General features: G+C 42.0%; 1 protein-coding gene across 1 annotated transcript in view; it reads left to right on the forward strand.

Moving 5' to 3' along the window:
* Positions 1–14,353, forward strand: part of LOC138472584 (rap1 GTPase-GDP dissociation stimulator 1-like) — a 674,436-nt gene that overhangs the window by 515,250 nt on the left and 144,833 nt on the right. The window contains exon 9 of the mRNA XM_069610828.1: positions 11,190–11,324. Coding sequence (XP_069466929.1) covers positions 11,190–11,324 — 135 coding nt within the window. The remainder of the gene's footprint in view (positions 1–11,189; positions 11,325–14,353) is intronic.

Genomic DNA, 14,353 nt, shown 5'->3' on the forward strand with positions numbered 1-14,353 from the left:
AGATTGATTATATCGGTCCCATGCCAATCAGCAGAGGTTGTCAGTATGCATGATATTTGATGGTTTTGCCGTGAAAACGTGGAACCAAACTGAACACCATCAGGTTGTTAGATCAGATCATATTACATTATGGAGTGCCTTTGCAGATTCAAAGTGACAATGGCTCACATTTCAAAGGCAAACTAATCCAAGAGTTTTGTCAGGAAAAGAGCATTGAGTGGTTGTACCACGTTCCCTACCATTCAGCTGCTGCAGGGTTAATTGGACGTATGAATGGGTTATTGAAAGAACAGTTGCGCAAATCTGGAGATGGCAGTTTGACAGGCTGGCGTGATCGTGTGTTTGATGCGGTGCAAGTATTAAACAATAGGCCTGTATATGAACATGAAACTCCTTTGATGCGATAAATGACTCCTACTTTACAGGTTCAACCCAATTCAGCCAGAGAAACACTATTGTACTTGGAAATTACTCCAGGTTCTTTAGCTCCCTATCGAGCAACTCCAGAGTCAGCAGGGGTAGACATGCATTCCCATGAAGAAATCAGATTAGATCCAAGAGGAATAGTTGTAATTGAAACAGGGATTAGGGTACAGGTTCCCCCAGAGCATATGGGATGGATTGCCCCTAGATCTGGCCTAGCATTAATGGGAGTTCAGGTGTTGGGAGGGGTGATTGATGCTGATTACCAAGGCGAGAGTAAAGTCATCCTAATGAATAGTGGGGATCAATTGTTGTCAATCCACAAGAGTGATCGAGTGGCCCAATTGATAGTCCTTCCCATTAAATTGTCCATGATTAAGAAGGGGGAGCCTCCTACAGTGTTAACTACCCATGGGGACCGCGGTTTTGGCTCTTCAGACAGTATGGTACCGGGTGCAAAGGTGTGGGTAGAAAAGCCAAGTGGCCCACAAGTGCCCGCAGATGTCATTGCATCAGGCAAAGATCAAGTAGTTTTAGTTATGGAGCCTGGTAGAAAGAAATGGCAATATGTACCCGCAGACAAATGTTACCTGAGAGATTGATGTGCAACACTGATATCTCTTGTCTGGGTTTGCTTTGTAGATCCTGTGTCTGGTTGGTTTAACTGTGGCACTAAATGGACTCCATTTGGGCGAGTTAAACAGTCTGCTGCTACCAACGAAAAATGTCACATCTGTGCCAGTGATCAAGGGGATACTTATAGTGATGAATAATGTTGTCCCCAAGCAGCCTTATACCAGTGCCGAAAAGCCAGCCAGACCGAAGACATGGATTTGTGAAATGCGACAAACACATCAGGAGACAGTGAAAACAACCTTGATGCCAGTCGTGTAAGATGCGATCGTAGGAAGGTGAAAACACTCTCCTATGATCACCCAAGAAGAGAATATGTGGATATATCTGGCACAGCAAGTACTGAACATATCACACTTTTGTCTTACTGATGTGTCCAATGCTGAAGCTTTGACTACGTGGTTAGTAGCGGTGCCGACGCCTGTTCCGGTTTTAAAGCATATCTTCGGCGTCACACACAAAGATTCTTTAATTCAAGACTCAGACATTAGACAATCTTTTTCAGTTTATGAATACTGTCGGTTCTGCCAAGAGACTGACCGTAAATGGAGAAATTTGACACGTGTTATTACTTACAATATAACTCAAGGTGATGTATGTTACGTTATGACCTGCAAGGCACAAGAAATTGGCAAATGCCGACAAATAGAGTTGACCAATCAGCATAATCATACGATGTTCGAGAGGCGACTGTGTTCGCGAGTGTCACGCAAATGCACCAGTGTTAATAACACTATGTCTTGTAATCATACAGTGATAACTGCCAGTCATTTGAATCATGTGAAACCTCCAACAGGATGGCTCTTTTCATGTGGTAACATTACATACACTTATATTCCAGCTAACATTTCTGGAGGTCCATGTGCTTTAACTCGATTAGGACTAATGATGTTTTATTTACACCCAGCGATAACTCGAGGTAAAACGTCAACTTTCGAATCTGTAGGTCTATCTCCTGACTGTGATTCACATGTACATTTGTTATCAGAAGCTGAGGTTCTAGCATTAACCCTTTCATTAGTGGGAGTTTGGGGTTTAGCTGCTGGAGGTTACAAATCTTTGATGAAATTAGCATGTTTAGTAGTTAAAAGTCTTAATCATACTTCGCAGGCTTTAGAAGAATTACTCCTTGATAGTCAAGTTATTAGAAAAGCAAATTTGCAGAACAGAGCTGCTGTAGATTATCTATTGCTAAAACATAATTTAGGGTGTAACGCATTTGAAGGTATGTGTTGTTTCAATTTAAGTGACCATTCACGATCTATTGAAAGTCATATTCGAAGTTTGAGGGGTCTCATTTCTCAAGTGTCTCAAGATCATAATAGAAATTGGTGGGATTGGTTATTTTCATGGATACCTGATATTGGGGGTACACTACGTTACATTTTTGCTTGCATTTTTATTATATTGTCGAACACAATTGCTTGTTGTTGTTGCATTCAATGTATTCCCAATTTAGTTTTAACATTTCGTAGGTTTCAGAGACCGGTTCCTGTGCCACTGGGTTATGGAAGGTAAATATCCAAGGGTGGAATTGTTATGCTTGATCTAAAATGGCGCTGGTGCGCAATGTATTCTGGGAGCGCTCGGAGGCATGATGGATATTCACTTCATACCACAGGGAAAAGCTGCAAACATTTTGCTGAGTGTTAGATTCACGGTGCTGAGAAAAACATGCTTTCCAAACCTGGTATGCGGTCAAGGTCATTTCTGCTGGGAAAGCTAACTTTGTTATGGTTTGCTACTGTTCTCCGTGGAGAGTGTTTTTAGAGAAGGGAGGCACTGTGCTTCTTGGGGGGAGCTCTCGATTGACCCAGCTGGCAACCGACAGCTGTTCCTCAACTGCGCAAGTGCAATTTCCAGAAGGTTCGAGAATTGACTCCCCTTTGTGGAGTGTGTATATATGCGGAAGCCCGGAGGTGGTCAGGTGAGACTTCAGCCAGAGAAGGAAGCTTATGTCCGGCCCTCCTGTGAGCTGTGGTGCTCTCGGCCTGGCTGTTCCCGGGGTCTTCCAGCCGCTTCTGGGTGAGATGAGGAATCCTGTTACGCTCACGGTGATGTATTTCCTTTTGAATTTTTTATTTCTTCTGTGATTTATGTCCATATTATTTTTGTGAGTTATTTCTATGTATTTCTGAGCTTTGAATAAATAGCTGTATAAGAGCTGATTATCTTCTAAGAGTGCGTGGCTATGCGTTATTGCGTCTGTCTACATTCAAAGTATTTGCTCTGTAATTGCATTGGTGATTTATGTTTGTTCCGTGCACTTTGGGGAGAGCAATACAGGACGTATGTGTGACCTCCCAAAGAATGCCTCGTCCTACCCTGCTTTCTCAGCAACCATGATAGGGCAGCAGGGGGAAGTTCACAATAATGATGATATATGCTCCACCATGGAGCACCAACGTATTCATTACATTTGATCTTTCCTTACCAATCTTTCAACAGCTAAGGGGATCCGCTTGTCAATTATTTTAGAAGAAATAGCATTATTATATTATCAGCATTAAATAATGAGATGTAACAATGAGATTTAAAGCCATCTGGTGTCCTTCCATTGAAAAGGAAAATACTATATCAATTCATCACCATGAGCTCGGATCCAGAAGACCCCTCCATATTTCTTCAAGACGTTCGAAGAGGAGAGAATCCAAAGTGTCATTGAATGTTTCAAAGAATATCTGCAAAAGCCCATTTTCATTGGCCACCCTTCTAGCTGGCAATCCCCAAATCAACAATGCAACCTCACCCTCAGAAATTGTACCTGCAAACATCTATTGTTGGCTAGGCGAAAAGTGAGGTAGTGATAATTCTGCAAATAATCATTCCTACTCCTCAGGTGGTTAGGATCATAGAAATTGTTATATTCATCCACAGGAGCCTTGTCTTCTCTAAACAGGGACCCATCAGCCCTTCTAGCTACCAAGACCCCAGAGTATCTTTTACATCTATTGCTGAAGATATAAGTACCTTTCCCAGCTTTTCCCCTTTGTCAAATCTAGCATCATCACATAGATGCAATTTGGGAGCATGGCACCGACAACAAAATAATTATTTCAAGAACATTTAAGAAATAATAAACATCAAAATCCAAGATCACCTTTGGCCACAAGTTGCCATGACATGCACCCCGATGTTAATATGAACGAGACGATGCAACTAGAGACAGAACATATTTCAGCACACCTGAGAAAGTATTTGAGGGACCACCTCTGGATTAAACAGTGGAAAATATCTTGCCAATTTTTGGTAACATGAAAGGATATCTCTTTTGATAACAACATGTTTTAATTAGCAGGAACACTTAGTGCCTTAATGGTTGGTATCCAAAGATTTCCAATGGATTACCAGAATAAGCATCCACATTATGTGGCTCCAATGAGTATGGTTCTAATCTCACCTACACTTATACTTGTACATGTAACTATGGCATTGAAAGACATTATCCTTATAAATACTTTATGATGGTGTACAGACTCTACAGTACATTACATTACTTGCATGGCGGCTTATAGGTCCACAGTTCAACTTCTCCATCCAAATATACTTTTTGAATTACTGCCATTGACAATATCAAGGATTGCTTTTGGTTTTCAATTGGACGCTACTATTACCAAATAACAATATCGGTTGGGATTGTTTTCTTCAAAACTTGTATCAAGAGTAGATCTAATTTGGCAGCTGCCACTAAGATATATAGACTGTCTGCCTGATTCATGGAATTATTTGCGCCGAAAACGGGGATTTGTGCGCCATTCTGCCCGCATATCTCTATTTGTCAAACAGGAATTTGCGGGCAGAATGGCGTACAAATCCCCGTTTTTCGGCGCAAATAATTCCATGAATCAGGCAGTGTAAGTCTTGTTTATTTTCTTATGAACACCATAGAGTGAATAGATAGAAATCCATCTTTATTTTGTATTTATTTTATTGTTCATTTATAACGCGCTTAATATCAGCGAGTGGTTTCTAAGTGCAGGATTGAGATTCGAACCTGTGGTGCTGCGTTGTCTTGGTTCCAAGACAAACGCGTTGCCTCTGAATTATCCGGCCTCCCCTTCATTGCGGAATTACAGTGGCAGGCCCAGACCTTTAGCACCAGCCCCACACTTTAACAATGCTAATCAAAGGTCACTGCTTTACAACCTACATAGTCTCTATAAATATTATGTAAAAAATTATGATGTGCACATTCAGCTGCCCTTTGTGCAAAGGGAAAATATATTTGTTTAACTAAAGTGATGATATCTCACTACTTGCAGCAAAAATATTGTCTAACCAATGTCTAACCTATAATTGGGTTTGATAGTTACTCATGAGCAGTTTAGCAGGTGGATGGTCCGATGGTAGTAATCCAACAGCTGAGCACAGCAAGGTCTAGATTAAAAAAGGCTTCATATTGCATAAAGTCCAAATTACGCTGATAGGAATGCCAATGTGTGCGCGTCGACGCGCTGCCGTCTCCATCATGGAATTGTCATTGTTTGCACCTTTTTTGCACTTCATAGTGCAGCCAAGTGCCAAGCCCTCCAACTATGTACCCATGGCATGAGGAATTTAACAGGGATTTCTATGGCATCTGTTAGCTTGCAGTAGTTTCTAAAAAGCTGCGTATTCCATGGAAATGTAAAGCATTAACACCAGCATCAAAATCAGATGCTAGAGTTAATGCATTCTTTTTTGGAAGGCAAGGCGAGTGGCGCTGGCGGAAACATGACATTCACTGTGTGTCCCAGCTCCACCGCCCAAAAAACCCCAAACAGTTGATGACAGTTGAATAGTTACTGCTCATATTTCTCAAATATAATAGGATCGTCCTCATTAGGGGCATAGTTTGCTGCAAGTGTAAAACACTGCCCCACCATGGCGAGTACAGTCATAACCCAATGGCCCTGAAGTTCAACCATGGATATTTCCATGCAGATATAATAGTGGCATAGTATGGTATCCACTCACTGAGCTTTACTGGGCTGAGTTGTATCAATCAACCTTTAATCTCCAGGTTATTTAAACTGTTCATGCTTTCCTTGCCTAATATCGTTCTGGCAAAGGCATCCAAGTTCCCAGAAAGATTGCAAGCATGTAATCATTTCACAACATTATCAGCTTGGTCAAAGCTTTAGATATTTAAAGAATTCCTTATTTTGACTCCATAACATCAACTCAAACATGCAATACATTCTGCAAATTATTTTGAAGATACAAGTTTGAAATGCTCTATAAATGCATGAACGCAGCCTAAAATAATATTCTGGATTAGGCAGATAATTGTTAAATTGTGTCCCCAAATATCAGGTTGGTTATCCGAGGGAATCTCCAAGGCGTATGTTCAGGAACTGCCATTCTAAGCTTAAGCTTAGGCATGCAAGGCGATCCTTAAAGGGATACTCTAGTAAAAAATTTTATTTCAAAAATATATAGGCCACATTAAAAAAAAAATACTAGCATCCTCCGTTTTAAAACTTCCTATGTAAAATTTTGAGCTGTTCAAGCTCAAAATTCGAAAAAGCAAGCACAGGGGGGCCGCCATTTTGTGAAATGGAGGCCCTCCTGTGCTGGATTTTGCTTTTGCGGCACTAATGAAGGAAAAGCCAGCCAGCTGTAGTAAACAAAGTCTACCGCTGGGTGGCTTTCCCTTCATTAGTGCCGGGACTCGGAGGACGCGGACCGGAGACCAGAGCAGGAAAGCTGCAGCTGAATCTCGGTAAGTGCTATTTATTTTTTTTACAAAAAATAAGCACTAGCTGCGTTTTTTTTTCTAAGTTTTCCGGGCTGGAGGAGCCTGGAAAACTTAGAAATAAAACCGCAGCTTTAAAAACGTTGTATTTATGTTTGCGGTCGCTTTTGAAGCGACCGAAAACATAAATACAACGTTATTGTGTTGGAAAACGCTGCGGTTTTTCGTTCCAAGTTTCTCAGGCTCCTCCGGCTCGGAGGAGCCTGAGAAACTTGGAACGAAAAACCGCAGCGTTTTCCAACACAACCGCGTGTGTTTCTGCCCGCTGTGGCTATCACTTTGGGTCTCCGGTGCTCCAGGAGCACCGGAGACCCAAAGTGAAAGCCACAGCGGGCAGAAACACACGCGGTTATGTTTACATGCCGCGTAGTGTTTCTACCTGCAGCTGATTTCCCATTTGGGGCTCTCGGGCTCCCCGTGGGGAGCCCGAGAGCCCCAAATGGGAAATGCTACGTTGTCTGCCTGAATCTTCTTTTCCATTTGGGGCTCTCGGGCTCCGGAGCCCGAGAGCCCCAAATGGAAAAGCAGATTCAGGCAGACACAACACGGTTGTGTTGGAAAACGCTGCGGTTTTAAAACCGCAGCGTTTTCCAACACAATAACGTTGTATTTATGTTTGCGGTCGCTTCAAAAGCGACCGCAAACATAAATACGTTTTTAAAGCTGCGGTTTTATTTCTAAGTTTTCCGGGCTCCGCCAGCCCGGAAAACTTAGAAAAAAAACCGCAGCTAGTGCTTATTTTTTGTAAAAAAAATAAATAGCACCTACCGAGATTCAGCTGCAGCTTTCCTGCTCTGGTCTCCGGTCCGCGTCCTCCGAGTCCCGGCACTAATGAAGGGAAAGCCACCCAGCGGTAGACTTTGTTTACTACAGCTGGCTGGCTTTTCCTTCATTCACAAAATGGCGGCGCCCTTGTGCTTGCTTTTGAGCTTAAATATCTCAAAATTTTACATAGGAAGTTTTAAAACGGAGGATGCTAGAATTTTTTTTTTAATGTGGCCTATCTATTTTTTAAATACATTTTTTTACTAGAGTATCCCTTTAAGCTTTCCGTGGCACACTTAGTGGTAGCTGTCATCAAACAATCAATGCTATCCTTCAGGGTGGAGCAAAGTAGACAAGATAACAGGTTAAAACAATATCATCTTTAATGAACAGCTTTCAGTGCACAAGTGTATAACTATGAAATGTAGAACTCTTTAAAGGTTAAGTAATGCAGACTTACGTGTGCTTGGAAATACCCGAGTTTTAAGGAGACCACTCAGTCATTGTAAGCCTGTCAATTAAGGACAACCGCAAGGTTCAAGGTCAACCAGAATGGCCTAGGAGGTAGGACCCTGCAGAACATATATTCACATAAGACACAAAATATAAAATATGGTATGAGGACGGGCTTCAGATTGCCGAGTTGCCTCCCACTATAATTACAAAAACTCCCGCTAAGCACTTCAGCCCACATAGGGAACCATGCAAAGAGACTTGCAAGGGGACAAAAACAGGGTACATGGTGTATTCTGAACCTGAGGGCTTAATATCACTCAACAGTAGCATATGGTATTTGCATCTTTGATCAAGCCTCAAATGAGGAGTGATCAGATATGTCTGGTAAACCGGAATAGCAAAGAGCAAACATCTCAGCATCTCCATGCCAGAGGACTAGAATGGGACTTTAAGACACGTAGGGCACACTTCTCCAATTTCAGCAGGTGGGGCTAATCCCAAATCGGGTGGCCTTCCCTTTCTAATAGGCCACATCTTCTAGCAAACCCAACCGTAGTCTAATGACTAGTCCCAAACATGCGCAGCAGGATGAAGTTAAGCCCCTGCAGACTGACCATCCACCAAAGTAATTTAGGATTCTCTCCCTTCAGGGCCTTACACAACTATAAGGAATGACGGTGTGTTTATTCCTTGAGGGTATCCCTCTAGAGGTAGGGTCCTTTTTGTTCTAGGACCAAAACCAAAGCAACCATCCATCTGTGCTGTCTTCCATTAGCCGTCAGCTGATGAACGTGGTAGGGTATTCTCTACACTCAACAAGCAGTTAAAGCACAGCGGCTTCTCTTGGATCGGAGGCATCCATTTGAAACATGAACATCAAACTTTCAATGTACATGCGCCACAGTGTTGCTTGGCGAAAGGCCTCTTTCACCTCCCTGGCAGGCCTCTTGACACTCATCTGACCAAACAACACTCTTGCACAGTTGATTAAAGTTCTAGGATATCTGCGGGAGTGCTTTGCTGTCATAACTTTCAATACTTCAGTTGGTGTCTGTGACTTCTATGGGGTGTTCTTTGCCTTTCTCGTGCAGTTGTGACAAGAGTGAAACTTGCCCGGCCTGCTATGTCAGCTCGAACAAAGAATGGCTAGTTTTAGTCCAGTGATTTACCCATGGTATCTTTCAGTCTGTAGAATGCCTGCAACCTAGCCACAGGCCTAGCAGCTTTTTGGGGAAGTTGTTTAAGGTGAGTGAGATGTAATGCTACTGCCCTGTAGTCAGCAATGATGTTGCAGTAATACCAAGTGAGTCCTACAAAGGATGTCATATTGCTCTCTGGGGTGGGTGGCTCTCTGCCAAAAAACACTTTAATCTTTTCCCAGAGTGGCTTTATCATGCCACAACCAACTTTGTGTCCAAGGGACACCACAGTGCTTCACTGCACTTGTCATTTAGGTGCCTTTATGCTCAGATGTACTCCTTGTAATGCCTCCAACACATACAACGATTGCAGAATAGACAGTGCTGGGTTATCCATTAGGTACTCATTGCACCTGCCTACAGACCCCCAAGATTAGGGTAATGCCAAATGCCAAATCCACTGAAAACTGGGCTTTCATGACTTCACATTTCTTTATTATACTGGGTTTTGAAATCTTTGAAGTCATGTACCTTTTTCCCAGATGTTTAAGAAGTTCTACCTCTATATGCAGTCAATTCTCCGGGTTCATGGTGCTATGTCATCAAATTCGAAAGCAAACACTGTGAACCTCAAGTGTGTGGAAACTGATACTGATACTGAAACTGATACCCAATAGGAAAACCTGTTTAGTTTGCTCTTTGGGCAGGTGAATAGGTCTTGACTCCCATGTTCTTCTTTTTGGAATGTGTTATGTTATGTTATGTTATGTTATGTTATGTTATGACCCTTTGGTGTTCTAGTATGACTTTGGCAAGAAAATAAAAAATCATGTCACAATCAATTTGAGTATTTTAAAAAAATGATTGTATGGAAGCAATACAATATTAGAATGTGTGCGTTTTGAAAAAATGGCAAAGCACTGTGTGAAACAATTTTTTGCCGTTTTCAATAAAATGTGTTTTAAAACTTTTAAAACAAAAGGCTGTGTTGGAGTATAAAATAAAATGCAATAAAAAATGCTAACATGTTAAAAACTTCTCAGAAGTATTATGTGATTGGACCCATAGTGAGCGTCTGACAACGTAGAGTTCTGCACTTGACGGAAGTGCATCCCGAGGGGAACTCCATATTGGTCAAAGAGCTCTAACATATGAATCCTGCCAGTATGGCATCACTCCACCCACCATTTGGCACTCAGTTAAAATCGGGCAACTTTTGAAGACCGTTTTGTTTTTCTTTTCATTTGCTCCTTCTGGTTTAAAGTCAGGAGAGTCCATTAACACTGAAAAGGCCTGCGGCACATTATTCACATGATATTAATTGTAATTTATGAGAAACAAGTGAATTGGATGAATTGAGCTTTAGAAAATCAATTCAAAATAAACGCACTTAATAGTAAAAACAGAAGCTTCTTCAATGAAAGATCAATTCTAGCCCATTCTTATAATCAAAATGCATACGGAAATAATTTTTGAAATTAGATGATTTACTAGACTTATCAACAATATGCATTTATCACATTTTTCAGTATACGAGGTGGAGTCCGCTCCCTGCGAGCTGAGGAAAATAGGCATTTTTGGAGAATTTCTAGCAGGTGTTTCACTGACCATTTCTGATTTCTTTACAGCAGTGGTCTTCAAACTGTGGTGCTGGCCTCCCTAGGGGTGGGGGCCCAGTGGAGACCCAGGCGGGTGCAAGGCTCTTCAAAGGGGAGAACAATGACTGCTTTCAATAGAAAATATAAGCCTATATGGATTCCGGGGGGCCTGGCAACACTAATTTTACTCAAGGGTGGTCCAACAAAAATATTGTTGCTCAAGGGGAGAGGGGGGGGCTCAGCATAAAATCGTTTGAATACCACTGCTTTATTCATTTTGGTTATTGGTAGAGTGTATGAGGCTGTCTAAAATGTGGTGTCTAAAAGGCAGTGAGGAGGCGCACAGAAAAGGAGTTATACTTCATGGTCCTGCTGTGAAGGTATTTTTTGCAAAATAAGATATTCTCCATACTCATGGAATAATCCCTTTTTCTGTAGACAGTAACTGTGCACGGATGGTGGAGCTCGGGGTGGTACATCAGCTCCTGGACCTGCTGGAGCAGCACGTGCAGAATGGTGATGTCTCTGTGCAACATGCCGCTCTGAGCGCACTACGGAACCTTGCCATCCCAGGTACATGCGGTCTCGACAAATGAGAGGGTAGCGTCTGCCTACAGAAGGTGCTCAAATAACTGGTACATAAAAGCGCTTTGATGGGGATGGTATCACTTCCTACACTTGGAACTAGCACGCTAGGTGGGTTTTGAGGTCTGCTAAGTGTTGGTAAAACATGTAACCTGTTCCATTGTAATAGTGTTGGCAATAAAGAACAAGTGGTTGGCACATACTTTTCAAACATGACAAGTGGTTATAACCCCCTTTGATTCTAAGCCCCACCCCATTGACAGATGTCATCTCTCCTTGACTGCAACCCTTCTGATTCTTTGTTTGACCCTAGCCACACCTTTTGTAGACTGGATTTCTACCCTGTCTAGATTACACCAAGTCTGAAATTCTGCTACATTGGCGACAGAACCATTCTTATGATTCAAAGCCCTCCTTCACCGTATCATTTTTCGGAAGTCAAACCCCATCATCAACACCACCATTTTGGGATGTCAAGCAATCCTTGAAAACAGCATTCATGGGGAGAGGGTAGAACATGACTTACATTGGCTGCAGATTTCAATATTTGTAGGGATTTGAGATACATGGACTGGATCTACTGAGGTTGCTTCAATCCAATGGCCTTGGGGTTCAGTGCCAGCAGCGAAAGCCCCAACATGTAGTTTTAAACGTGTTTGATTTCCCGAGTTTGAGATCATACATCCATTCTGAACACGTGCACTAAAAGGAATATAATCCAAACTTTATTATTCCATAGTTCTGAAATCTGCTCCTGTCTGTCTTAAAGCCCAGGCAACTTCGTGCAATATGAGGCTCAATGAGTTTTGCAATGTAAATAAAAGTATCAAATTATGTTGGACAAGTCATAAGTATACAAACAAATAAAACCTTTGATGAGATATGTTTCACCTAGGTGGTAGAAATATGTTTCATCAGATATATGGAAACTGGGACTGTTTCCTGATGTATGAAAACATTTTCTGTTGTAAACCAAATCCTGGTACTAATATTTGATTTTCAGTCCTGTACATGACTTTCCTCACTACATATAGAACAGAGTGGACCTGCATGAACATTGCTGTACTTACAACCTGATTTAAGAATCGGGTCCCAATGGCTGAAGAATGCCAGGTCTTGGAAGCGACTTGTCTCCACATTTGTGTTCGAATGCTTCAACACATTACCCCTTCCCTTCTTGGGACATGGGTGTTGCATGTGCAGGCATTGGCTCAGATGATGACTCAGCAGAGCGTTTATTTGTTTTTTACTGGTGTTTTGTAAAGGGTATAACTACGACAAGTTGTTTCACGGCACATAGGGGGCACGGCAGGTACAGTAAAACTGAGGGGGGGTGGAACAGGTGGAGTAGGTGGTAAGTCAAAAATAGTTGCACATTTAGAGTACTAAAAAAATTCCTGCTTTACCAATTATATCATTGATCAGTTGGGGGAAGGTCAGACCAATTGCAAACAGTAACCAAAGCATAGATAGCAAGCCATTGTATTCAACCTAAACTTTAAAGGAGTTAGTACTGATAGCATTAATAAGTAGACCTTGTAATAGCTATGTTCTTGCATAAGGGTCATTCAAGTTCTCTTCGGCCATTATATAACTCCAATAAATTCCACATCTAACCAATCCATCAAACCATGAGTGTCCACAATTCTGTTTCCTTAATACTTCGAATGGGGTGGCTATTTTCTTCAGGGTGGGTTAGAGCATGAGAGACTAGCATCGTCAGTGAATTTTAGTGAGTAGGCAAAGAACAGTTACATAGTTTCAGGGAAAGCTTTTTTACATAATTGAGTTTTCAGAGTGTGTTTGAACCTGGAGTAGCTCACTTCCAAACGTATTGATTGGGAAGCATGTTTCAACGTGTGGATGCATTGATTGTGAGGATCATTCCATGTTATATAACTTCTTTACTTTCTGTGGTGTAAGGAGTTCCTCGTCAGAGCATCAAATGATCCTGCTAGGCATATAGTGATTGAGTGAGGCTGAGATATATCAGGGCACTTTGTTGAAGAGGCCACGCTTAATCATTCACAGGTTATTGAACAGAATGTGGTATTTTATGGTGGACCATTGCAGTGCTCTGGCAAGGTCTACCCTTTCTGCCATTTCCAGATAGGCCGATTTCCTTAGCGTATGCATTTGAAAATAAGCCTCATCGACCACCTCCTCAATCCGAGGAGTGGGTAACATGCAGCCATCAATCGTGATGCCTAGATCATTTTTTGCCCTGACTATAGAAGGACATGAACCTACATGAAGGAGTCTGGCTATTGGAATGGGACCTTGGTGGGTGATTGGGGGTTCAAACTAGGAATTTCAGTTTTACTGTGATACAGGAATAGGTTGGGATAGATTATTATTCGTCATTCAACCCTGTGCCATTAGAAGAACCCTAGAGATGTTATCCTGTACTTTGCTGGGTTCAGCTGGAATCAGTTAAACATTGACAGGGAGAGTGTAGTACCTTGTGGGACTCTAAATTTCAGGGTGGATGAGCTTGATATGAACTCTCCCACCTTGACAGCAGTCTGTTCACCTAGAAAAAAAGTCCATTCAGTGCAAAGCTGTAGCTTCAATGCCCATGATGAAATGTAGCCTATACAGATGAAGTGTGTGATCCATGGAATCATAGCTCATACGCAGATTCAGGAGGCTCAGTACACCAGAAGCGTTAATGTCCAGAGACTTCAATGTTTCTTCGCCAATAAAGATGAGGGCAGTTTCAGTTCTAGGGTATACTGGGATGAGGAAGAGAACAACTGACTCACTGAGAGTCCTCAAGATCAGTACTAAAACGAGGAAGCGACCAACTGACTCACTGGGAGTCCTCAAGATCAGTACTGAGATGAGCAGGAAGTGCGAAGCATAGTGAGCACCTCTGTGAACCATACTGTGTGGTCTAGTCTTTATATGATTCCTATTGGCCAAGGCATAACTGAAATGAAGAGGGGAAATCAAACACAGAGAGAAATCCTCTCAAGAGAAACCGGGAGCTGCGGAGCCTGCGGTCATGAGCTGAA

Source organism: Ambystoma mexicanum, chromosome 8, assembly GCF_040938575.1.
Source record: "Ambystoma mexicanum isolate Mex_15411 chromosome 8, UKY_AmexF1_1, whole genome shotgun sequence".
NCBI classification, from domain to species: domain Eukaryota; kingdom Metazoa; phylum Chordata; class Amphibia; order Caudata; family Ambystomatidae; genus Ambystoma; species Ambystoma mexicanum.